The sequence below is a fragment of the Lissotriton vulgaris genome, chromosome 6 (genome assembly GCF_964263255.1).
Source record: "Lissotriton vulgaris chromosome 6, aLisVul1.2, whole genome shotgun sequence".
Lineage (NCBI taxonomy): Eukaryota > Metazoa > Chordata > Amphibia > Caudata > Salamandridae > Lissotriton > Lissotriton vulgaris.
The window spans coordinates 1,269,235,636-1,269,262,880 of record NC_141694.1 but is presented as its reverse complement, the minus strand read 5'-3'; the positions used below and the strand labels follow the sequence as shown (position 1 = coordinate 1,269,262,880).

The 27,245-nt window shown below is 47.0% G+C and overlaps 1 protein-coding gene across 1 annotated transcript in view; it reads right to left on the bottom strand.

Annotated features, from left to right (window-relative positions):
- SLC22A3 (solute carrier family 22 member 3) overlaps nucleotides 1–27,245 on the bottom strand; it is an 821,636-nt gene that overhangs the window by 5,677 nt on the left and 788,714 nt on the right. The window contains exons 9-10 of the mRNA XM_086927388.1: nucleotides 22,321–22,433; nucleotides 17,198–17,297 (exon numbers count right to left, since the gene is read on the bottom strand). Of these exons, the coding sequence (XP_086783514.1) occupies nucleotides 17,198–17,297; nucleotides 22,321–22,433 (213 nt within the window). The remainder of the gene's footprint in view (nucleotides 1–17,197; nucleotides 17,298–22,320; nucleotides 22,434–27,245) is intronic.

Below are 27,245 nucleotides of genomic sequence, written 5' to 3'. Positions count from 1 at the left end.
GCAAACCTTAAGTCTAATATAGTCAGTAGAGACCTAGTCAACCTCAGTCCTACGTCTACACTGCTGAATATATTATTCCAATGCGCAGAGCCTATTGGGAATATAGGAACTACACTACAATATCACTCCAGGGTCACTAGGTGATGCCACAGAACTTCACCCTCTCAGTTAGGCATGACACTTGACTCTATAATGTGTTGCCTGGCATGATGGTGTTACTGTTTTTCTGAACCATATGGATGCTTGTCTAAAGCTCATCTACTGTGTTCACCAAATTCTTTAAAATTCTAATAAGCTTTGTTCAGTAGATTCATCCAAATATCAGATTTTTAGGAATAGGTGTTCCTTTTGTTAATGTGATTGCAAACAGACGTCTATGTCTGATGCCCCATTACATATGAATGGTGTGTCACAGGCCTGATCAAGGTCAGCAGATGTAAGACTACTAAGCTTCCCATTCCTCAATGGCCTTTGGATGATTGGAGGCACAGTTATTGTTGGCTCTGGCCTATAAAGAGACCTTTAAATGGCCCTCTCTCCTCCCACAGTTGACTCTTGACAGGCAACAACTAATTGGCATAAAGATTATGTATCCTCATTCAAGTGATTACAAAATTCACAGAATAATTGGCAGAAGCCATCAAATCAATACACCTTATTATGGTCTTCAAATGACTCTTGTAAAAACTAAGCATATTCACATATTGGTCAAGACAACAAAGATGAACCTTCAACAGTTCAAATCACTTCAGAATTCTTCTTTATTGTTCGAAATCGGGCCTTGAGGAAAGACATTCTAAAGAACTTGCACAGTCCAGTTGTCCCACTAGCCCACAAGGCAGATGTATTAATTACCCTACTTCTTTCTGTTCTTATCATGATTGGTAAAAAGAGCTGATTATCATCTGTACTTTTCATTGAAAAGGAAGCCAATACTCTCCCATCTTCATTTCAGCTATTTAAATTAGGCAAAGAACTTGGCCCTCATGCAGCAAGTCTAGGTCCTTTTCTACCCAGGCATCGAGAAGGTTCTTCAAAGATCTTTTTAGACAGGCAGTTAACTGGTGCCCTCTAAAACCATGAGCATAAATCAGCCTTTGGCGTGTGCTCATTTTCCTTTTCAAATAAGGGTCTTTGTGGATGTCCGTACCCCAATTTGAGCCCCATTTGGACTACTAGATGCTGGTTTTCGACTCTAACAGTACACCGAAGCCAGCTAACCCACCACAGTGCCAATACTGTCTCCCTAACACTGTTAGATGAGATGGGCAGACTTGGCAGGCCTGACCTTTTTAGTCACCCAAACACTATACTCAGGGAAGACCTGAAATGGATTAAAGAAAACTTTATGAGGAGGGCAACCCAAACACGGGAGGAGAAAGAACTAATTAAACCCAGAGCTAGAGCCAACTTCCTCCTTCTGACTACGCCCCAGATTGAACCTTATCTAAAAATCGTGAGCAGACCATTCCATTGTCATTTGCTCATTAGATTTAGGTTCAATATAATCCAATATTCCCTGGGAGATTTCCCTGTGTGGGGTGTTCATGATGAGTCTACCCCGTGTAGCTGCGATAACTTTTCTGAGCAGACCCTCATGCATTTTGTCATGTTTTGTAGCCACTACAAAGAGAGTAGAATGAGGTTTTTGGCACCCATTTTAAGAGACGCAGGTTTTGTCCAGGTACGCCCTGCTCTACTTTATCTGCAGTTATTAGGTAGTACCAGGACAATCCTCGGGGTTGCTAGCTTCCTGGTCGCAGCCATGCGTACGAGGACCAGGATGCTATCCCCGAGGCAACTGGAAGGGTGACCCCACTATCTTGTATTTGCTGCTATTGTTTTTTAACTATTTTTAACCTTTTTATACTGTATATGAATTATATTGGTGTGAACTTTTATATCTATGTACATTGGACATCGTCACAGATTTGGACCTTCGAATGTCTTTTAACTTTATGAACTTTGTTACATTGTAATCAATTTTTAAATTTATGCTGTCCTGTTGCTTTTATGATTTTAAATGCAATCGAATAAAGCTTGTTCTGACTGACTGACTGATATGTAACTCTACAACCCCAATGGACAAGTGCTTTATCCCCCTCATAAGCCCCTAGTATATGGTACCAGTGTTACCCAGGGCATGGGTAGGAAAGGGGTCCCCAGGGCTTCCTGCACTGGTTGTGCCACCCTGAGTGACCCAAGTAAATTAATGAGAACAGGCCTGTCATTGCGGATTGCAGGAACAGTGTAAACTGCTCCATTTCGACTTTGCCCCCACCATGTGGGGCAAAGCCAATGGACTACTCTTGATATATGTCAAACATGCCTAAGGAAGGCCTCATGAGCCCACAAGGCCGGATGCCTTATATTAAAGATGTGGGCACGTGAGTACAAGCTTATATATCCCTCTAGTGGCTGTTACTATTAAAGTACATTATAAGTGATAGGTGGTCTATAGGATAACATGGGCTAGCAGCCAGACAGACCCAGGTCACTATCTCCATTACGGTACCACCTACATATCTTGAGTTTGGTGTCAAACAACGTGCCTCATCACCTCTGACACAAATCTGGTGTTGAGGACGATGTAGCATGCAACCAGGTGGCTATTTTAGAGGTTGCCCACCCGGTTGCCCCAGATTCTCTGTGCTCTGACTGACGGCCTACACTTGCTGCCATCAAGACAGGATTTTGACCTCCTGCAGGCAGTGTGATCAGTCCCAGGAGCCAGTAACAAAAGCCTGAGAAGGAAGGAGGTCACACCTCCTACCTCTCAGGATGGCTAGTGAAGTGACAGACTAAGGCAGTGAGCTTCAATGACTGAACGCCTCTGATATACATCAAGGTTGTCTCCCCCAGGTGGAAACAGTCCTCCCTCTGCCCCAGGCACATTTGCTCCCAACATGCAAGAAAATTGGTATGCAGGACGTGTGTGCTCCCAAAAGGCTAGCCACGCCTTTAGGGTGGGCTGCATGGTCTGTACAGCTAAAGAAGATTTCTGCCATTTTAAAAAATCATTGAAATAGTGGATTCTTGGTAGAAAAGGTGACCTACACCCCGGATGAGTTCAATTTAGGGACAGATTATGCACTGGGGTAAGAGGCCTATTGGCTTCTTGCACCCACATCCCTAATGCCCCTAAATCTAGGATTTAAGGGCCACCCACAACACCAGAGCCTCAGTTCTGAATCAACTTGCATCGAAGAGGACAAAGAAGAGACCTGTGCCTGCGACACCAGGACTTGCACAAACCAAAAGAGGAATACTCTGTCTCTGTGGCAATACTCCTTGAACTGCTTGTTCAAGTCTCTTCTTAGGCTAACTCTCAGTTCCCCAAAACAGAGGAACGCCTGTGAGAGCCTGAAGCACCCTCAGCCTCACCTGGACTAGTGGTACTAGTCCCTGCAACTTGCAAGTCAAACAAAGCTTTGCATCAGAAAAATCACTGACCATCAGGCCCTCAGAGGGATCGCCCAAATTCAGATGATTTAGTGGATTGTGGGAACTGTGGTCCTGCCTTCCATGACGTTTCAGGTCGCTACCGTGTTTCCCTAGGACAACTAGACGTTGAAGTATCCATCTACTCTGTTTACCACTGCCAAGGCTTGTTGGTTGCCAGTACAGCAACAGACCCCTGCACTTGACTCTGCATCAAGAGGGAACTCCGCAACACTTTCAACTTACCTCTGTTGTCAAGATTTTGCATCCGTTTCCCCCCTGCACCATGTAAGAGGTAAAAGCAACACCCCTGCGGCACCAGTTCAGCACCAAGGACAGCCAGGACAACTGTGCACCCAGGGACTACGGGCCAGGTAAAATTAAAGTGACTGTCATGGCCTGGTCTGCATCACCTTTACCTCCAGTGGGTTCCACGCAACTCTACCCGCAAGTGACTGATAGTCACTACCACTTTTTCTCATTGACAGAATGCAAAAGTTCTGCAGTATTGAATTGCTGTTATTTATTGTTTCTTCTAAAATCCATAGCTCCGGTTATATGTATGCTGTTTTGTTCATTTAGGTGTCTAAATTAAGGTAAAATAACACTTTAGTTTTAGAAATTGGTGACGGATTTCTATTGAGTTGTGTCAATTACTTATTGTCCATGTTGGTACTCTGAAATGCTTAACATATGTTTCTCTACTAAAGCCTGACTGCTCTTTGCCACTCTATCAGGACTGAGCTAAGAATTTATTAGTGTGAATCCAAGGACCATCTTTGGAGTTTGTGATAGTATTCCATGGTGAAGTTGAACCTTCCTACAGGGTGGCTCACAGACCATACTTGTGTAGGCGATTTACAAGGCAGCATTTTCCAAAGGCTTTGTGTAATGGGGAGTAGCTTCAGGGGAGGTGTTTGGGGTGCTATCCCACCCCTAATAATTGTATTCTCCAGTAAAATAGTTGGCTAAAGGTTTTTTCAGTCAGACATGGTGGGGAGTCTGTCGGATTTCACCCATTAATTTTATATACAAACACATACAAAAATACTTGCACACATTCACTGTTTCTCGTCTATGTTTTATAGGTCTTAAAAGGATTACTTATTTGAAAGAATATTGTATTTTAAGTGCCCTTTACAGTCTACACTCCGCTTCCATTTCCACCATCACTTAAACTCCCCTTTTGCACTGCTTCTATTGTAACGTATTTTGACATGATATGCTAGCATGGTTGTTGGAAAACCTGAAGCTCACCCCCCCTAATCTTACTGACCAAGCTACACCTTCTTTGTCACCTGGAAAATCTGAAATCTCAATAGCACTTTTAAGTAACATACTCAAAATGTTATTTCATTGACTTAACACTGATTTAACATTCTTGTAATGGATTTTCAGCCCACAAAGTCAAATGGAAAGAAGTTGGATGCTTGGATCAAAATTAACTTGTTCTGTATCTCATCTCTTATCCCGCAGCAAAACAGTCATCTGAGTTCTTTCAACTGTTTGTTTTAGGAGCCAATTGGTGAAAACGAGTCACATATGTTCAAACATTAATTCTTCCTTAACGAATAGCACACACCTCAATGGAATACTCGAGGACGGGATATTCAAACATCATCCGAAAAAAGGCAGAAAACCATCATAAGACTGCAAATAGACATCAGTTCTTGGTTACTCATGGATATGTGCAAGACAAGGCAGGACCAGAAGGCAGTTAATCAAATCATCCACCTTGGTATGATTTTGGGTTAAACTGTCCAGGGCACAAAGCAAAATGTACCATAAGAGAATCTAAAACATATTAAAGCCTAACTGGATCCACTGAAAACTAAAATTCAATTGATCAGACTACTGGGATATCTGTAGACGCTGACACTAAGGTAGAGGTGGGTGGAAATTGTGTACTCGCGTTATGCAAAGTTCCGTGAAACAGTAAAAAATCTCTGCGAGCTATGTAGAATTCTGCGAGCATGTGGAATTGCTTATTCCGGCCGTTCGCGATGCATTTTTTGTGTAGGGGGATGCTGTTTGCGTGTTCGGGGGGAAATATCTGGTGAACTTGCCCATGCGGTTGCCAATTGGCGTGGCCACCTTGTTTCACTTGTCCCGCCCGCTCGCAATGCGTGTTTCCTGTTTGCGACTGCGGATGTCCGATGGTGCGTCTGAATAATGTGTTCGCGATCGCACACTCTCGTGGGATCGCGCGACTGGCTACCAAATTCTCGTGGCGCATGCGAATGGATAGGAAAACTCGTTGGCGAACACAGGGATCCCGGTAAGTCGCTTCCACGCGTGCGAACATGCATTTTGAAAGCGCTAACAAGGAAAAAATTCCGCTACGCCGCGGATCGTGGAAATCCACAAACAAATTATGAACATGTGTGGATGTAAATCTGCTTTGGAAAGTGTGCTAGTTTTGTTGTACTTTTTCTCTGATAATGATCCACTCTGCATAGCAAAATATAGGGGATAAATGTATGGCAAAAAGGACAAAAAGCCAGCTTAATAAACATGGACTGAATGCCCCCTACTAACATTGCCTTGCATGTTCCTGAGCGGGAACTGATCTCTTAGGAATAGACTTGGCTGCAACTTGGATTGGGAAGTTTCCATAGCTTCCAGTAGAGTGACCATCATATAGAATTTGTCAGTTTTTAAAGCCAAATTCTACCACAACTGGGAACTAATCAGGGTTGTTACCACAAAGAAGCAAACTTTGATATTCTGCGTACAATGCCATATCTTTGAGTCATGACACCTGCACCTCATGCCAACCGCTGCATGCCTGAGACCCCCCTGGACTATTGTAGATGTGGAAACTCGAAAGAGACTGCGTTGATCCAACAGCTCTGCCTGTGATATGGTATGGCATGTAACGATGTGCTGAACTGAAGTAATTATGCAACTTCTTTCCATTAATCTAATGGAGGTGCGGAGTCTAGGGTTCAGCCTAGGCACAAATGTGATATCACCATAGAAAGGGCAAGTCTGCCAGAGGGGAATGCCACATGCCCTCTGGGCTGCTATTTGCATGACCTGTGTGAATTGGCAAAACTTATCTGCTTCCAGACCACACAAAAAAAACATTTATGACTTGATCAGAAATGGTTTTGGAGCGTCCATACTGATCCTGAAGGGTGGCCTAGATTCCAAAAACAATGTGTTCCAAAGCATGAAATACTGCCATGCTTGGATGAGTTCCACTATCTTTGGAGATGTTGAAGCAAGCCCCATAAACATGCAGTTCTATGGCAAGCAGCCGTTCTGAGAAAAGACCAACGCCTTCTTGAAATGACTTACAAACATCAGAGCTACAGCTCACTCTCTAGGCCTAGCCTCACCAGTGAGGCAGTTCCATCACAATACAGATGTTTTTGAAGCTGCCACAGATCACAGTCTCACAGCAGTGTCAACCTTACAAAACACCTCAAAAGATGAACTTCTTTTGGGATTGGTGCATATAGGTCAGTGGTTCTTATTCTTTTGACTTCTGTGGACCCCATTTAATTCTTACTGGAATCCAGGGACCCACACTAAATCATTATTGTAATCTGGGGACCCCCCACTGAGTAACTATTGAAATCTAGGGACCCCAGCCTATGCAAATTCAATGAGGTCACCCATTGTCCATACTATTGTCTGGTTGATGCACTTGCACAATTCCACGAATCAATCTGAGGATACCACCTTAAGTTATATCCTTTAATTTCACATTTGCAGAATATTATACAATATTCGGTTTAACATTTTGCTCTTTTATTTATATATTTTTCATCTGTTAATATTATTTAATTTCTTAAGCAGTCTCAGACCACCTGATTTGTCCTCCCTGGACCACGGGTGCTTTCAACTAGAGCAGTTGATTCAGTCCTTTGCTGGTTCCGCTGTCTCAACCTGTCCACCCCTCTACCACTCCCAACTGGACGATTATGTTGTGCTACCCATTTTTACACCAATTCAGAGACTATCACAAACAACCCCTGGGTCACCCAGCTAACGTGCAAGGGCCTTGACCTATCCTTTCTTTCCTCCTTTCTGGATTGTTGTCTCCATTAGGGCATGCTCTCCTGCACACAATAAGATTTTAGAGGGAAAGGTCATTATCCTATTGAACAAAGGGGCTAAAGAGGTAGTGCCTTTGGAAGAGAGATAAACAATGTTATGAAAGGAATGCTCAAATTAATCTCAGCTACCTGTAATTACTCAGGCTGCAGCCCTGTCCATTGCTTTTTTTATTTCATCTGGAAGAAAGAGGATTTTATTCCCCTTACTTTCGGCCACCAAAAAGGAGACTGGTCTGATAACCATCCTCAACCTTTGGCTCTCTAAGGTGTCCATGTGGCAGGACTAGTTCCATTAAGTACCCGAGCTGATAGCCTCCCTTGATTTGTGAACCACTGTTTTTTCAGGCCCCACTGAGGGCCTGCATGCATCCTGTAGGTTCCACATGGCAGATCAAATCAATTAGGATGAGAAGGCATTAGAAGTTCAGAACAGAGAGTGTTGGAGTTATAAACGCCTAAAATATCTCTCCACTTAGGAGGAGGAAACACCTTCATAGGAGCAGTGCTTGACACAGCCCTTAGGAATATTAGCCTCTGCAAGGGATTTAGAGGTGATTTCTGTATGTTAATTGGAAAGCCCTAGTGGTGGAGGAGATTCACTTTTTGCTGAAGGTGTGCTTCAACCCATTCACCAGATAATTATCAAACTTTGGAAAAACATGAGCTCCTGCCCATCATACTAAAGCTGCTACAACTGACAGCACTTATGCCTAAAAAGAAAATAAATAAAATGCCTAGTGTAGGAGTGTTTTCTGATGGAACTGGAACTCCACTGTGAATCTCAGGTAGTTCCCAATCGGTGGGTAGGGTTGGTAGGTAGAAATGGACATCCTGGAGAAACACAGAGGGGAACCAATTCCCATTGGCCAGTTTAGATTTGCTGTGACAGCATCTGGAGTCAGTTCATCCGTATCTGCATTATTGGTTGGACCCATCCAAATTTTGGTTGGGTTTTTCATTCAGTCCTCCTTAGGCACACAGTACTGGGGTTATGGATGCCTCAGTGCTAGGTTGCCAATCTGGGCGTCATGACAGTGGTCCTTAGTGGAGCAGATAAACCTGCTGGAGCTGCAGGTGGTCTACCTTGCCTTTAAAACCTTCTTCCTCTCTATCTCAGGGACCACCATTCATTCTGTCCAACAATACCCTCACCATTCATTATATAATCACAGGGTCCATGACCCCACATAGCCCTGTGTTGGGTGGGGATTCACCTCTGGTAGTGGGGACAGTGACTGGGAATCTTCCCTGCAGAGACAGACTCACCTTGCAGGCTTTCTCAATGTAATTGTGGATGTTCTAAATCACTTATCGCTTTAGACACACAAGTGGGAACTACACCCAAAAGTGGTGGAGGTCAGCTTCTCTAAACATGGGTGCTTTGTATACATCTCTTTGCTATGTCATAGAACAAGAAGTGTCCTCAGTTTTGTGCCATACACTTCTCTCTGACATGGAAGGGTGAACCTTCAATTTCATTAGGACTTGGGACTTGCTATACACATTTCTACCAATTCCACGTATATTTATGGTGCTTAAGGAGGATCTAGTGCAACTGATGATGATTACTGTTAGACGGGGACCTGGAGGGTCGGCCGAGGACAAGGGGAGAGGCCTCCAGTGAGGGTCGTCTCCAGCGATCGTACAGACAAGTAACTTCCCCCCCACAGATGGACACCACACAAAGATAAGGTTAACGCTCTTTATATGCAGTTCTTGAAGTAAGGTAGTACGGTACAATGAGATCAGGACACGAGGATCCTCTCAATTCTAGTCTCTGGAAGGGAAAGGGGGTAGCGGGACAGTCTTGTTACCAATCTGGTATTGAGATGAAACAATGGGTAGCTCACAATCCTCGAGCTCGGCGTTCGGGAAGGTCGGGCCGCGGCAGCGCCAGCAGGTCCTGAGGAGGTCGTAGGTAGCAACGGGCCGCGGCAGCGCCAGCAGGTCCCGACGAAGATGGTGGTTGCAAGAGGCCGCGGCAGCGCCAGCAGGTCCCCACGAGGATGAAGGTTGCAAAGGGCCGCGGCAGCGCCAGCAGGTCCCACGAGGATGAAGGTTGCAGAAGGCCGCGGCAGCGCCAGCAGGCAGGACGACAGTTCACAAGGCAGGGCTGCGGCAGCGCCAGCAGTCCGTCAACGATGAGTTCTTCACGGTTCTCTCGACTCCAGGATACAACTGCCTTCCTGCTCCGGAGCTGCCTCAGTTATAGGTTTGGCGCCCTTTGATGTCCGGACCCTCGCACTTGGAGGTCGGGAGGTCTGGGATGAGGGAGTCCAGACACCCAGCAGGGGGGTGGAGCCAGCGCCCGGGGAGGCTGGGGGCGATCGGCACCTGGCGGGGGAGAGCCATCGACACTTCTTTCTCCCATTGACCTGCCAAGTGGTCCGTTCACCTCCTGGGTGGATGGTGGTGCCCGGATGTCGGAGCCTGGCCAGGCCCAGGGTTGGGGTCGAGCTGAGGCCACGCGGCCTCGTGGTGCAGTGTCCAAGATGGCGGCTGGGCCGGGCAATGGTGCTGACGGTGGCCCGGGCCAGTGATACAGAGATATCCGGGAGCAGGCGTCCCGTAGGGGACGGGTTGCGGGTTGCTTCTGTGGGTAGCACCTGGAGAGCCGGTGTCCGGGCCCTGTCATGCGGGGAGGGAGCGAGCCCTTCATGGGGCCTGTCCAACATGCTTCCCCCCCAGCTGAAGGCGGGGAGAGTCACCCATCCTCTTGGGGACTCTCCTCGTCGAGGCGGAAAAAGCGTGACAGGCCATCCGCGTTGGCGTGGTCCTGGCCAGGGCGATGCTCCACAGTGAAGTCCATCCCCTGCAGGGAGATGGACCATCGCAATAGTTTGAGATTCTCCCCCCGCATCTGCATTAACCATTGCAGGAGGCGATGATCTGTTTGCACCCGAAAGTGGGTACCGAAGAGGTAGGGCCGGAGCTTCTTAAGGGCCCACACTACTGCGATGGTGCTCCAGCGCTGTTCTCGGGCCAGCAGGCATCTGCTGATGAAGGCCACTGGTTGGTCGACTCCCTCGGGGTTCAGTTGGGAGAGGACGGCCCCAATGCCATGGTCTGAGGCATCAGTCTGGACGATGAACTCACGGCTGTAGTCGGGGGCCTGGAGCACAGGGGCGGTGCACATGGCGGCCTTCAGCTTCTCGAAGGCCGCTTGACAGTCTGGAGTCCAGTTGACTGTTTTTGGGTGTTTCTTGGATGTGAGTTCCGTGAGGGGCCCCACAATGCTGCCATAGTCCTTCACAAACCGCCGGTAGTATCCGGTGAGCCCCAAGAAGGCTCGGACCTCGGTTTGGGTTACGGGGGGCTGCCAGGACTGGATGGCAGCGATCTTGAGCTGGAGGGGGGCCACCAGACCGCTCCCCACTTGGTGTCCGAGGTAGGTCACGGACCCCTGGCCAATTTGGCACTTGCTGGCCTTGATTGTGAGGCCGGCCTGTTGGAGGGCCTGCAGGACCTCTCGGAGGTGGCGGAGGTGGTCTGACCAGTGGCGACTGTATACCGCGATATCGTCCAGGTAGGCGGCGCTGAACTCTTCGAGGCCCGCCAATACCTGGTTCACAAGTCGTTGAAAAGTGGCTGGAGCGTTTTTCATGCCGAATGGCATCACTTTGAAATGGTAGTGTCCATCCGGGGTGGAGAAAGTGGATCGTTCTTGGGCCCTGGGGGTGAGGCTGATCTGCCAGTAGCCCGCTGTCAGGTCGAAGATGCTTAGGTAGCGGGCAGCCCCCATGCGGTCGACCAGTTCATCTGCTCGGGGGATGGGGTGAGCGTCGGTTCGGGTGACAGCGTTCAGACCCCGATAGTCGACGCAGAATCGGAGCTCGGGGGTGGTGCCCGGGGCAGCAGCTTTGGGGACCAGTACGACTGGGCTGGCCCAGGGGCTGTCAGAGGGTTCGATGACTCCGAGTGCAAGCATTTTGGAGACTTCTTCTTGGATGCAGGCGCGCACCCGATCTGGTACTCGGTACGCCCGGTGTCGGATGGGGGACTGTCCCCAGTGTCCACGTCGTGCAGGCACCAGGGGGTGACCCCGGGGGTGAGGGAAAATAGGTTTGCAAATTGCAGCAGGAGGGCCCGACAGTCTTGGCGCTGCTCCGGGGTCAGGGCATCGGAGAGTCGGACCCCGTCCACCGAACCATCTTTTTCACGGGTCCTCAGTAGGTCAGGGAGGGGCTCGGAGTCCTCTTCCGCTCCACTGTCTGTAGCCATCAGCAGGCTGAGCTCCGAGCGCACGAAGTGTGGTTTGAGTCTGTTGGCGTGGAGGACCCGGAAGGGGTTCCGGGGGGATTCCATGTCGATGAGATAGGTGACGGGCCTCTTGCGCTCGACCACCTTGAAGGGCCCCGTCCATTTGTCCTGCAAGGCACAAGGTTCGATGGGGGACATCACCCATACCTGCTGACCAGGCTCGAACTCGATGGAGGAGGCATGTTGATCGTACCATTTCTTCATGTCCTCCTGACTGGCCTCAAGATTGGCTTTGGCGATCTCTCTGAATCGCCTGGTCTGATTGCGGAGGGTCAGGAGGTACTTGTAGACGTCTGGAGGGGTCTTCAGGGGGGCCATTTCCCATTCTTCTTTAACTAGGCTGAGGGGCCCTCGAACGGGGTGTCCGTACAGTAGTTCGAAGGGGCTGAAGCCGAGGGACTGCTGGGGGACTTCTCGGTAGGCGAAGAGGAGGCACGTGAGTAGCACGTCCCACTGGCGGCGTAGGGGTTCTTCCAGCCCCATGATCATCCCCTTGAGAGTGCGGTTGAACCGCTCGACCAGTCCGTTTCCTTGCGGGTGATAGGGGGTTGTGAATCGGTAGGTGACTCCGCACTGCTGCCAGAGGGATTTCATATACTTTGAAATAAAGTTCGTGCCCCTGTCGCTGACGACCTCCCGGGGGAAGCCCACTCGAGAGAAGATCCCCATTAAGGCTCGGCCTACCACTGGTGCTGTTACAGTTCGAAGGGGAACGGCCTCGGGATAGCGGGTGGCGTGGTCCACCAGGACCAGGATGAATCGATGCCCTTGTGCTGTTCGGGGGTCCAGGGGCCCCACAATGTCTATTCCCACCCTTTCGAACGGGGTGGTAACAACGGGGAATGGTTGCAGGGGTGCCTTGAGTTTGCGGCCGTTCTTCCCGCTGGCCTGGCAGGTGGGGCAGGACCGGCAGTGGTTGGAGACGTCATTTCTCATTTTTGGCCAGTAAAAGTGGGTTACTAGGCGGTTGTATGTTTTGTCTTGCCCCAAGTGTCCAGCCAGGGGGACATCATGTGCCAAGTTCAAAAGGAAGTCTCTGTAGCGGAGGGGCACCACCAGCACTCGACTGGCCCCCAACTCCGCGATTCTTTGTTCGCTGTACAGTAGGTCATTGTCCCAATAGATCCAGTGGGCCCCTGCGGTGTCTCCCGCGCTCTGGGCGAGTGCTTGCTGTTGCAGTCCCTCGAGGGAGGGACAGGTCTTTTGCTCTTGCCGGAATTGCTCCTGGGTGGGTCCCCCTTCTTGACGCCACTGAGCCAGGTCTGGAAGGTCTTGGGGCTGAGCGGGCCCTTCTTGGGTTTGTTCCGTGGGGTCGGTATGGACGGTGTCTTCCTCTGGAGCGATCGGGGGAGGAGGTGCTGGCCATTCGGGTTCTTCAGGTCTGGGGATGGTGCGGGCGGCCATGGACCGGGTTGTCACGCATGCCCAGTCCGGGAGGCCAAACATCCCCAGGTGCTCTCTTCTTTCAACGGCCGCCCACGGGGAACTCTCGAGATCGTTTCCCAGGAGGCAGTCCACGGGGGCATCATCGCGGACAGTCACTTTTAGCATACCGGACACTCCTCCCCATTCGAAGGGGACGCAGGCCATCCGACACAGGCTCTCAGAATTGTCGGCCGATCGGACGGGGCAAAGAACGTTTGGCAGGATTTGTTCTGGGGTCACCAGGTGACAGCGGACGGCTGTCACACTGGCCCCCGTGTCACGCAGGGCTTCGGCCTTGCGCCCATTTATGTTCACCCACTGGCTGTATTTCCTGGTGTTGGCGGGTAGGGGAGCCCGCGGGATCATGTCTCTTCCCCCTAGGCAAGCCAGGACGATGGCGGCAGGTTCCCACTCGGGCTGCTCCTGCTCGTACTCTTCATGCTCTTCGGAGATTTGCTCTTCTCCTAGGGCGGCGGCAGCTACCTGGCGGGGCCCGAGAGTCTGGTTCTTTGGGCAGTTCGGGTCACTGGCATAGTGGCCGACTCGCTGGCATCGGTGACAAGTAACATTGGCTCGGAACCCTGGGCGCATCGGGGGGTTGCCCCGGCTGGCCGGGGGCGGGGTGTTGTTAGCGGGAGCGGCCGGGACGGCGTCTCTGCCCCGGCCCTGGCCTCCTCCTCCTCCTCGGGGACGATGATGACCTTGGTTGGTTCTGTTCTGCTCGTTTGGCCCACTCCGGGCCACTCGGGTGCTTTCCCATCGGTCAGCCTCAGCGGCGAGCTGCCGTGGTTCAGTCAATTTACTGTCGAGGAGGTGCTGCCTGAGCTCGACGAAGCAGTTGTTGGAGAGGTGCTCCCACACAATTAGGTTGAAGAGCTGCTCGTAGGTTGTTACGTGGCTACCCTTGATCCATCCCTCGAAGGCTCGGCTGAAATAGTTCACATATTCAACCCAAGTTGTACCCGGGATCCGGGTGCAGTCGCGGAACCTCTGGCGGTACATTTCGGGCGTAAGCCCATATCGAGTGAGGAGGGCGGCCTTCATGTGGTCATAGGACGTCATTTGATGGTCCGGGAGCTGTAGCAGGGCATCGCGGCCTTCATTGACGAACCTCCCCCATAGACCGGCTCCCCAGTCACTTCGATCGATCCGGTGGGAGGTCATGGCGATCTCGTAGGCCTTGAACCACTGCTGTATGTCGTCGTTCCGATAATATTCACAGACCACATCTTTGGGGATGTGGACCTTTTGTTCGGTAGCGCCTGGGGTGCGCGCTTGCTCGGGCACCCCTAGGTCTTTGTTCTGTTTCCGCATTTCTATCTCTGCTAGCTTGCGCTCGTGTTCGTATGCCAGTCTTTTTTCTTCGAGTTCTCTCTGTCTTTGCTTTTCTTCCCGCTCTTCTCGGAGCCGTAAGTGTTCTAAGTTTATCTTTTGTTCCGCCAGTTTCAGCTCTCCGTCCAACTTGAGCCGTGCCAACTCTAATTCGTGTGTCTGCTTTTTTCTTGTTCTTGGATCTCTTCCCGGGAGAGACCCGCTCTCCTTTCTTCCGTCAGAGTGGTGTTTGTCTCTGGTGCTTCGATGTTTTGGTCCCGGGGTCCGGCGGCATTTGTTTCTGCCCAAGATTCGAGGGCGTGTTTGAAGTCATCTTTCGTGCTCAGACCGGTGGTAGCAATGCCTAGTTCTATACAAAATTGTTTTAGCTCTCGATGGCTGTACTCTTCTAGTTTTTCCATCTGGAATTTCTCTGTAGATCCGCTCTCTTTGGTCGTCATTGTGGTTTAGTCGTGGGGTGAGTTACTCTCTGTACGATTACGCGTTGGTTCGGATCGCGCCGCTGGCCACCAATGTTAGACGGGGACCTGGAGGGTCGGCCGAGGACAAGGGGAGAGGCCTCCGGTGAGGGCCGTCTCCAGCGATCGTACAGACAAGTAACTTCCCCCCCACAGATGGACACCACACAAAGATAAGGTTAACGCTCTTTATATGCAGTTCTTGAAGTAAGGTAGTACGGTACAATGAGATCAGGACACGAGGATCCTCTCAATTCTAGTCTCTGGAAGGGAAAGGGGGTAGCGGGACAGTCTTGTTACCAATCTGGTATTGAGATGAAACGATGGGTAGCTCACAATCCTCGAGCTCGGCGTTCGGGAAGGTCGGGCTGCGGCAGCGCCAGCAGGTCCCGAGGAGGTCGTAGGTAGCAACGGGCCGCGGCAGCGCCAGCAGGTCCCGACGAAGATGGTGGTTGCAAGAGGCCGCGGCAGCGCCAGCAGGTCCCCACGAGGATGAAGGTTGCAAAGGGCCGCGGCAGCGCCAGCAGGTCCCACGAGGATGAAGGTTGCAGAAGGCCGCGGCAGCACCAGCAGGCAGGACGACAGTTCACAATGCAGGGCTGCTGCAGCGCCAGCAGTCCGTCAAGGATGAGTTCTTCACGGGTCTCTCGACTCCAGGATACAACTGCCTTCCTGCTCTGGAGCTGCGTCAGTTATAGGTCTGGCGCCCTTTGATGTCCGGACCCTCGCACTTGGAGGTCGGGAGGTCTGGGATGAGGGAGTCCAGACACCCAGCAGGGGGGTGGAGCCAGCGCCCGGGGAGGCTGGGGGCGATCGGCACCTGGCGGGGGAGAGCCATCGACACTTCTTTCTCCCATTGACCTGCCAAGTGGTCCGTTCACCTCCTGGGTGGATGGTGGTGCCGGGATGTCGGGGCCTGGCCAGGCCCAGGGTTGGGGTCGAGCTGAGGCCACGCGGCCTCGTGGTGCAGTGTCCAAGATGGCGGCTGGGCCGGGCAATGGTGCTGACGGTGGCCCGGGCCAGTGATACAGAGATATCCGGGAGCAGGCGTCCCGTAGGGGACGGGTTGCGGGTTGCTTCTGTGGATAGCACCTGGAGAGCCGGTGTCCGGGCCCTGTAATGCGGGGAGGGAGCGAGCCCTTCATGGGGCCTGTCCAACAATTACCCCAAACTGGGGTAGAAGGATCTGTTGGCACTCAGCATTCCGTCACTATTCCTCTCCTGCACAGGACATGTTCTCGCAGCAGCATATCTGGTCCTCAGCCCAACCCTCAAATGCTTCATCAGCATGTGTGGTTATTGAGCAGTGCCAGGTAATGTGCATATGTCTTCCTGCTAAAGCTATGGATGTCATCCTGGTTTTTGAAGCAGGTTTCCAGGCTTCCATTTATGTGGGCCACTGGAACAAGTTTGACAAGGGTCCATGGCTTCTAACTTGCACCATTAAACAGTCTTGTCTTCCTAAAATCTTTATAGCTTTGCTGGAGCTGAAGAAATCTACAGGAGTGAAAAAATACACAATTTTACATTGTTTCATCCTCCTTGTAATCTGCTATGCGTTAGCCAAAAAAGATCCTCCAGAGGCCATTCCAGCTCACTGCCCTTGGACCATGGCTATTTCTGCGCTGTCCTCACTAGAGGCGTTCTGATGGTTGACTTCAGCCGGGCAATCAAGTGGCCATCTTTGGCTCTTTGCTAAGCATTCCTACCTCACAACACAAGCACGCTGTGACTGATACTTTGCATACCTTGGGTTCTTATTAATCATGGCACTAATGCTTTAAGGGAGGGGAGAGGATGTGTGGAATATACAGGAAAATTATGTATCCGCAAGAAGTGTACTTACCTTCTGTAATGATCTTTTATTTCTGATGGATCCATTGTCTCCCAGACCTCATCTTATGAATGTTACTGCCCAAGCACACCTCCCAGGAAAGTATTGCTCTGATTGGGCTGTGGGGGCAGCCTCCTTGGGTAATTACCAAACATATCATTGGCAGTGAATGCTGCTGTTGTTGATGCTTTCTTCTTTCCTCTCTGCACTCTTCGATTAGGCTCAGCTAAAGCACCTTTGACATGACACCAGCATGCTGTATGGCACCAACAATACTCAGATTTTGTCACTTTCATTCTTGGTATGACAAAACTATTTGACTTTGTCAATATTCCATAAATTCCATAAAAGAAATTAAAGGACTGTATTATAGACAATACCGTGAAAGGTTTTCAACATCCTGGATTGTTTCTGGTAAAGGAATTCCCATGGTCTCCGGTAACAGAAAGACGAGACACCCACATACCAAGGCAAGTACACCTATGGAAACACAAAGTTCATTGAGAAAGATAGGAAGATTTCACTAAATTATACACAAGGTGGTGTGAGATTGCACAGGTTTCTCATAGATAATACTTGGTAGCCATGTTAATAAATTGCTAAACCGGTAGATGTCTCTTTTATTATTTTGACAAACATACCCGTACCCCTAATTGGGGAATGTCCCCCGGTCACAGGGTATTTCCCTCCTGGGGTTGTAGGTTTCCAAAGTTGAACTTAAAACAAAACTATCTTATTCAGAATTGTTCTTTATTTCATTCATTATTATTTCTTCATTATTTCAATATTTCACTGTAATAATTAATTTGATAATCACAGTTTTCCAACCATTATTTCCAGTCATTATTACAATGCATTTCGGCTAAACTGGCAGCCTTCATCAGGGATAACTGAGGTCTGAAAATTAAATCATGTATTTAGATACTGAGGACATGCAAAAATTCATAATACGGTATGTAATGATAAACAAACGAAATACTAATGACCTAAATATACTAAATACCAATACAGAAAATTGTCACATGTGCTATAAACATGTATATAATAATACTTTTTTGTGCTTTTAACGTTTTAAGTTATGGTGTTCAGATGAGTTGTTACTACTTGATGTTGTAAACAACAACAAACTATGCGGAGATACAACGAAAATCGCATTCATTGAGATATTCATAATGTGCTTATTCGACTTAAAACAAGAGTCATTTAATGAGCGCCTGCTCGTTTTTGATAAGAGTTTAAATAATGTGGCTATTGTTAGGTGTAAACATCAGTTGAACAATAATAAACTCCGCCATATTAAAGCCGAGTTTCGCCACTTCGCAAAATTAAACGGAGTTACGTTTATACCACTCCGTAATATTTAACGGGGCTACCCCCATGTAGTTCCGCATGAAATACTCGATTTAAACTATTCTTATCTCAAAATAAGGTATTAAAAGCAAGCGCATAGTGGAACTTACTGGAAAAACGATCAGCGTCCGATATGCTCTGCTCTTCCTCGTGTGTGCTAACAACACCGAGATAGGAATGTAAGTTATAGGGATTGGTGATAAGTTCAACTTTGGAAACCTACAACCCCAGGAGGGAAATACGCTGTGACCAGGGGACGTTCCCCAATTAGGGGTACGCGTATGTTTGTCAATATTAAGTATTCTACGGAGGGTACACCCTGGAGCATGCAACAACTTTATAAACATAAGGAACCTAGAGTGCGAGTGTAACACCACTGTGTTCTTTTATTATTTTGGCACTAAGCAAAATGTTACTACTTTGATGTAGTTATCAATGCCATATTGTAATCATGGTTACACAAAAGTCTATTGTTAGTTAATTTATGTCCTTAGAATGGTGTAATTGGCCTTTCTTATTCCATGTTTAACAGGACCCTTTGTAAGCCTTATATTGGAAATACATTTAAATGATACTCTGCACTAACTGGAGCATTTTTTATTACATTGCTTTAGCAAAAGAACATTTTGGAAGATGTTAAGGACAGAAAAGTCAAAAGAATGTACCTGCACAGATATGAACTAAAAAAGTCAAAAGCTTAAATAGATAGCATTGTGTTTAAATGAAGGCGCATAGTGGAGTAAAGAATTATATAGTGGAGTGGTGTGGTTTATTGTATAGTGGAGTGGGGTATTGTAGAGTGTAGAGGCGTGTTGTACAGTGAAGTGGCGTGTCGTACAGTACAGCTGAGTGTCGTACAGTGGAGTATCGTCAACTGTAGCATCATGAAGTTGAGTGTCGTGGACTGGAGTTGAGTGATGTCGAGTGGGATAGATTTGAGTAGTGTCATGGAATGGCATACATTGGAGTAGAATACAGTACTGTGTAGTGGCACACAGTGTAATAGAGAACCATTCACTGGCATGGAGCGTAGTTTTATAGAGTACAGTACAGTGTTGTAGAGTGGAACGGCATACATACAGTAGAGTGCAGTGGGCTAAACTGTCGTACAGTGTAGTCGAATGGAGTGGCATAGTGTAGAGTGGCCTAAAGTGACATATAATGGAGTTGCCTCTCGTATTGGACAGTGCTGTGAAGTGTAGTGCACTGTAGTGGCGTATCATGCAGTAGAGTAAAGTGTTAAAGAGTGGAGTGGTGCATTGTACAGTGGAGTTGTATGCCATATTGTAGCGTGTGTGAAGATGTCATAGAGTGGAGTACAATGTAGTGGCATAGAGTGGAGTACAGTGTTGTACAGTGGAGTGAGGTAGAGCAGACTAGATTGTGGTACAGTGTGCTACAGTGGAGTGGCATATAGTGTTGTAGACTATAGTGGTATACAGTGCAGTTGAGTGGTGCGGCATACAGTGGTGCGGCATAGAGTGAAACACTATAGAGTGAAGTGTAAAAGTGGAGAGCATTGGAATAGTGTAGAGTGGAGTGGAGTGGCTTAGAGTGGAGTGGCATATGCTGGAGTGGCACACAGAGGAGTAGCATACAGTGTAGTTGTGTATAGTCGAGTTTCATTGAGTATATTGCCATACAGTGGAGTGGGGTAGAGTGAAATAGTTTAGAGTGGAGTAGAGTGGACTAGCGTACAGTTGAGTCCAATAACGTGCAATGGCATAGAGTGGAGTGAAATACAATGGAATAGCATATATTGGAGTGGCTTACAGTGTACTGCTGTAGAGTGGAGTAACAAACAGTCAAGTGGCTAGATTACGGCGGCATACATTGGAGTGGCGTACAAGAAAGGAGGTTAGAGTGAAATAGCATAGAGTGGAGTGGCGCAGAGTGAAGTTGCATAGAGTAGAATAGCTTAGAGCAGATTGGTTTGGAGTAGGGTAACGTTGAGGTTCATAGACTGAAGTGTTGTACAGTGAATTAAGGTCTTGTGGAGTGGCGTAGAGTGGCGAACACTGGAATAACAAAAGCGGCGCAGAGTGGAGTTACATAGAGTAGAGTGGAGTGGCATATAGTGGAATAGCGTACACTGGAGTGGTGTGTAGGGGAGTGGTACACAGTAGAATTGCATACAGTGGACTAGTCGATGGTAGACTACCATGCACTGAAATAGCATACAGTTGAGGGCATAAAGTGGAGTGGCGTACACTGGAGTGTCGTAGATTGGAATAGCGTACAGTGGAGTGGCACAGAATGTGGTGTGGTACAGAAGAGCAGCATAAAGTATAATACCATACAGTGGAGCGGAAAACAGTGGAGTGGGGTATAGTGGAGTTGCATAAAGTCAATTAGGATAGGGCTGAGTGGCATAGATTATAGTTCAATACAGTGGAGTGGTGTAAAGTGGAGTGGCGTACAGTGGAGTGGCGTACAGTGGAGTGGCGTACAGTGAGATAGCATAGAGTGCAGTGTCATACAGTAGATTTCCGTGCAGAGGAACAGTGTAGAGTTGATTGGCATATAATTTAGTGGTGTAGACTTTATATCATAGAGTGGAGGGGCATATAGTGGAATAGCATAGAGTTAAGTGGTGTACAATGCAGTGGCGTAGAGTGGAGCACTGTAGAATGGACTGGCATACAGTGAAATAGTGTAGAGGTGTTGAGGGTAGTGGTGCAGAGTGGAGTGAGGTACAGTGTAGTGGCGTACAGTGGAATAGCATAGAGTGCAGTGGCATAAAGTTTAATAACGTACAGTGGAGTGGCATACAGTGGAATACTGGACACTGGAATGGGGTGGAGTGGAGTGGAGTGGCTTCGAGTTGATTTGCATAAAATGCATAAAATGGAGTAGACTACCATAAAGTGGAGTGAGTTGAGCTTCAGTGTAGTGGCATACAGTGGAATAGCTTAGAATGGAGTGATGTACAGTGGAGGTGCATAGTGGAGTATTGTAGAGTGGAATACCTTAGAGTGGAGCGGGGTAGAGTTAAGTGGGGTAGACTGTATTGGTTTACAGTATAATAGCATACTGTGGAGTGGTGTAGAGTGGAGGGTTGTAAAGTGTAGGGCCAACATGGGAGTGGGGTAGGAGGGTGTGGTTTACAGTGAATTAGTGTACAGTAGACTCCCATACACTGAAAAGCATACAGGTGAGTGTTGTACACTGAAGTGGCATAGATTGGAATAGCGTTCAGTGGAGTGGTATAGAGTCCAGTAGGGCACGGTGGAGTAGTGTAGTGGAGTGGCAGACAATGAAGTGGGGTAGAGTGGACTGCATAGAGTCAAATAGGGTAGTGTTGAGTGGCGTAGAGTGTAGTTGCATACAGTGGAGTACTATATAGTTCAGTGAAGTGGGGCACAGGAGATAGGTGTAGAGTGGGTTGACGAACAGTGGTTTGGTGTACAATGAAATAACATATAGTCGAGCGTTGTAGAGTAGAGTGGCGTACAGGGGGGGGTGGCGTACAGTGGAGTGAAATGGAGTTGGATGGCATAGAGTGAAATGTTGTACAGTGGAGTTATGAACAGTGGAATGGCATAGAGTGCAGTTGCGTACAGTGTAGTGGTGTAGACTAGAGTGTCATACAGTGGAGCGGCATACAGTGGAATAGGGTACTGTGGAATGTATAGTGCAATGGCGAAGAGTGGAGTGTGGTAGAAGGACCGGCATGTAGTGGAACAGCTTGGAGTGGAATGGCATAGAGTGGAATGGCGTAGAGTTTAGTGGGGTAGAATGGACTGGTGTAGTGTGGAGTGAGGTACTGTGGAGTGGAATACAGTTGAATCACGTACACTGGAATGGGTGGAGTTGAGTGGCATAGGCTGGACTAGTGTAGAATGGAGTGACCTACACTGGTGTAGTGGTGTACTTTGAAGTGGCACAGAGTGGAGTGCTGTAGAGTGGAATAATGTTGCTTTTACTGGCTTCTCTATGAGTTTTTTTCCAACTAATCATTTGTTCCATCTCTTCCAGCATCAACTATCACTTCAATTTTTTTGAATTCAGGTTATCCTACTAACATACATTTCTTGACATCTCAGACATTTGACTATATAGAAGATATGTATCTTTTCCTGAAAACACTTTTTCATTGTTAGATGCATTACCCACAATTTAAAGAAAAATACAGAGCAAAACAAATCCTTACCAAATATAATAAGCGGTAGTTCTAACCATATTGCTGCAAGTCGATAAAGCAGGAACGGTGCTATGATTCCTCCTAAATCGCACATACCTGAGCACATTGAAACACCAAAGTTTCTGCAAGGGAAAATGAAAGTTCTGTTGTTAGTTTGATTAAGGTATATTAGTACTGGACATTCAGTCAGCATTATTTTTCACAAATTGAGATACTTGCTGTTTATGTTCATTACGGTGCATTACTCTATCTTTCTGAATACAGGATACAATAATGAGCCATCCATCCAGTCCATTGTGCTCAAGACTAGAAGGGACACTCTGGAGCCCAGGAATTATTCCTAACCTGGTTGGGCCCAGTTATTTTCCCTTAGTTAATTAGTGCCTCCCACCGTTTTGATTGGAATGCTTTCAAATCAAATTGATTGGTCTGAGTTCCAGTTTTGCATACTCATTTAGGACTGTTCAAAAAGGGGGGGATGGGTGTAAAACACCCCCAAGTTTGCCCTTTTGTATTTTTATGCCTGCATCACACAAAGGATTTAATAAAACTCCAAATCTATATAGTGTTGCATTAGTGCAAACGAAAGGCTAAAGAATGGAGCAGCATCATTTAGTGCTCCATACATTTAAATGCAAATTATACAATGTGTATTTAACATTTTAACCCATGTGAACATATTACCCAGATGCAGTAAATGGCTACATTTACTTTAATGAGAGCTACCCATATAATACGCTGATTATAATAATTGTATTTATATTAAAGAGAATAACGTTCCTGAAATGTAACCAATTCCCTTTACTCATACTAATTGTATTGGCTTGGAAGCCATATTGATTTAAAGTTAGCCTAACTTGCAACCAGGCGCGAGTAACATGACTTTCATGTTTATAAATGTTTGCAAGTTTCTTGTTCTTTTCTCTTCTCTGGTGATGCCTTATCTACATACTCCTTAGGTAGCATAGGCCTATTGTTATTGTACCAAACTGATACGTAGTTGAACGTAATTCGAATTTAACTGCGGACATGAAGATAGTGATGGTGCGAGAGAGTCTTCTGTACCAGGCAGACAGGACCAATGACACATCCAAAGTCGCACAGATGTGTATCCCTTTATACAGCGTTAGGAAATTTGGGGGTTTAGCTGCTCCCAGAGCATGGTTTTTCATGATTGGATCATTTGGTAAGGACTGATATGAAGAGGCTTCTAGCAATTTCTTTCTTGTATTAACTGTAAAATTCCATTAACCTGATAATTCTCGCCTCGGTGCCTATTCCAATCATGGAGTCCCACTCTGCAACTCTGGGCAATAGCTTGCTTAATCTCCACAACGGCCCCCACAACGCTAAGGATGCCTGGCCTCCACCTTGGGGGTGCCCAGGAGTGGATGCCTCACAGGGAAAGCCAGGATGGGTTCCACAGCGGTATTCGTACAAGCGCCTTCAGACCCTTACGGGTGAGTAGTGCGCTATACAAGTATCAATTTTTACATTTTTTTTTTACAACGCATTCCGTTGCAACGCATGCCTTTTCCACGCATGCATTACAACAGAATGCCTTTCCCACGTATAACCTTTCCCACGAATATTCCTTTACCACGCATACTTTTACAACGATTTTCGTTGTAAATTCATGCATAGTAAGGGCATACTTTTGGTAAAGGTTATGCTCCCACCCCTAAACCCTTCTTACTAATACCCCTCCCCTCCCCTTAACCCTTAATTCGGACCCATTTTTTTTTCTTTCTTTAATCTCATATTCCCTTTACATCTTGTTCTCGGCTCTTCTCATTCTTCTTCCTGTTTACGTCGCACATTGTTAAGAAGAAACAGTGCCTCTAACGACATGGACTGCCTCCACATAGAAATTGCAAAAGGTGCGATTTTTTTGGGGGGGGGGACCCCCAAGCCCCCTGTTTTTTTCACGTTTTATTTTTTGGGGGGGAAACCCCCCAAACTCCCCTTTTTTGTTTGTAGCCTTTACCACGCATGCCTTTACTACCTATTTCGTAGTAAAAGTTTGTGTGGTAAAGGCTGTCATTTTAACCACGAATGCGTTGTAATGCATGCGTGGTTAAGTTAAGCGTGTAAACAGCCGCTTTGTAGTGGCTGTTCCCCCATGAGAGAAGACCTTTGCTCAACTCTGCTGATTTCCCCAGCCAAAGTGTTGGGCTTTATGCTTGAACTCCTATACTTTTCCCCTAAACCGTAAATTTGGCTCATCTGATGCTGACACCTTCAGAGCTGAAATCCCCTTGCTACTGATGATGGTTTATTTAGAATAGGGAAGTGACTTTTTGGAACCTGTGTATCCGATAGTTTGCCTGATCTACGTAGTCATATCTAGAATCTTTTTCCTCATATTATACAAATTAAGTTTGCATGATCATTATAATATATATGCTCTGACAATAAACTGCATACAAGTTTGCTAATTGATTAAAACTTGTAATGTTGATTAATTTGTTTAAAAAAAACCTTAAGGTTTGGACAATATCCTTTCTGTTGTTTCTGTGGAACCACACTGGTTTCACTGTAATTGAAATGTATTACTAATCTTAGCTCCTTTCTTACACTTCAAGTTCACTATGAATGGTCCAAACAACCAGAGGAGAGTCCCGTTTGATGACTTTATTAAAGTATTGATATACAAGTATCTCTGCTCCATGACGCTATCGACTCATTTACTCTGGGCACAGGGCAATACCTACGATACAATAAAATGTCAGCCACAGTACGCAAACTTTGGCTAAACTTCCCAGAAGAGCCCACTCCTTCTCAGACATTAACTAGGCTACTAGATATGACAGGGGATCGGAAACGTATTACCCATCCATACAGGGCTATACAGAAGGATGCTCCAGGGATTACTCCAAAGGCACACTCCAGATGGGAGTAATATCCTGGGGAGAACATCACTCCGCGAGCCTGACAGAAAATTCACGAGGAGACACGCACAGTTAGCTCAAACGCCCGATTTAAAATAATTCAATTGTCCGATTTAAATTAAATCAATTCAGTGTTGTTCATCAACTATACCTTAACCCCAAAACTCTACATAACATCTACTCTACCAGATTAGATGAATGCACACAGTGCAGGGCTACTGAGGTAGACTTATTGCATGTGATATGGGGTTGTGCATGTATAAAATGGTACTGGAAAGAGGTACTTAAACTACTCAAGCAAGCAACCGAATGGGAAAATGAGGGTACTCTTCACGAGATACTATTGAGCCTACTTCCGCCCTTAGCCAATAAAAACGTAGTCGTAAGTTCATGAGTTTAGGACTAGTACTGGCTAAGCCCCATATTGTCATTAAATGTTTAAATTCAGTCCCACTAAGTCATGGGGAATGGTTACAGGATATGATGGAATGGGCCACTGCTGAAGAAGTTAGAATGAAACATGTCAGAAGAGATGAAAAATTAGAAGATGATCTGAGAGATTGGAGGCAGATGTTATTGGACATAAAAGACCAGGAAAACACATCTGTCTAAGAGCATACACCTGATTAGGATAAATTGACACATACATTTTCATTCCATATAACTATGAAGGGGTCGGTGAAATGTCGTAGCTGAAATAAGACAATTGATTGTTGCTGTACCATAATGTACGAGAAATTCATTGCTATGAAAATGCTTCTGTTACTTCTCAACCACTGAACTTTCCACACAGGAGGGAGTGTAAGAAAAAGGGGGAATGTTTTGTTAAGATTTAAACACACATGTAAACATAATGATGTAAAGTATGTGGGAAGAGATGCGGTGCAGCGGCCAGGGCAGCTGACTCCGGAACACGGGGGCTCACGGTTTGATCGCCAGCAGCAGGTTAGCCCAGCACCTTGTTACTCTGGGCAATAGCTCGCTTAATCTTCCCGACGGCCCTCAGCACTGGGACTCCTCGCCTAAGGTAGCTGCATGCTTTAGAAACGCTGGTATTTTTGGTAAGATTGCTTTAAAGAAAACCAAGGATCTCTGCTCCATGAAGCAGACCATGGTTTTTCACTGAAGTGTGGGGAGTTAGATGACTCTAGAGCGTCCCCACATCCAATCCATGGTCCAATTTAGAAGATCGCTGTACAAACAAATGATGGACGGAATGCTGAACAAATCAAACATTCACCCCCAATCAAGAGATTTGGGTTAAATCCAACTTTCATTTGCTCATCATGCCACCCCAGTTTAAACCCCAGCCATATGCAAAACAGTCCTGACCCTGCTCCTTATGGGAACATGGAGGGCCTGCTTCACAAAAGAAAACTTACAATTGTATAAGTTTACTATTTTTTTGGTATTTTGGTATTCAAAAACTGCGAGTTTAATTTTACCAAAAGTAATTTTATGACTGTGAAGACCTCGCACTCCTGGCGGTTACGGCACTAATAAAAAGATAAGCCTGTCCTATCTTATTATATGCCGAGTTCTCCGCAATGATTGCAGAATTTCCACAGTCCTGAATTTAATATTAGTAAAAATAAACTCTTTGGGAATCCCCAAAAACTGTAAACTTAGACAGGTGTAAGTTAACCTATGGGAAGCAGGCTCTGATGTGGGCTCATACATTCTGATGGTGTGCACCTGTTACAACGCATTTTTTACAACGCACTACTGTTACAACGCATCCATTACAACGCGGATACTGTTACAACTCATGTTTTTACAACGCATTTTTTTACAACGCAGGTACCTTTACAACGCATACCATTACAACGTAAGTATTGGTAAGTATATAGTTATTTTTTAAATGTTATATGTTTGGGGTAAAGGGGTATTTTTAGGGGTTAGGGTCAGTTTAGGGTTTTTGGGTAAAGGGGTATTTTTAGGGTTCAGGGTCAGTTTTCAGTTTGTGGGTAAAGGGGTATTTTTAGGGTTCAGGGTCAGTTTTCAGTTTTTGGGTAAAGGGGCATTTTTAGGGTTCAGGGTCAG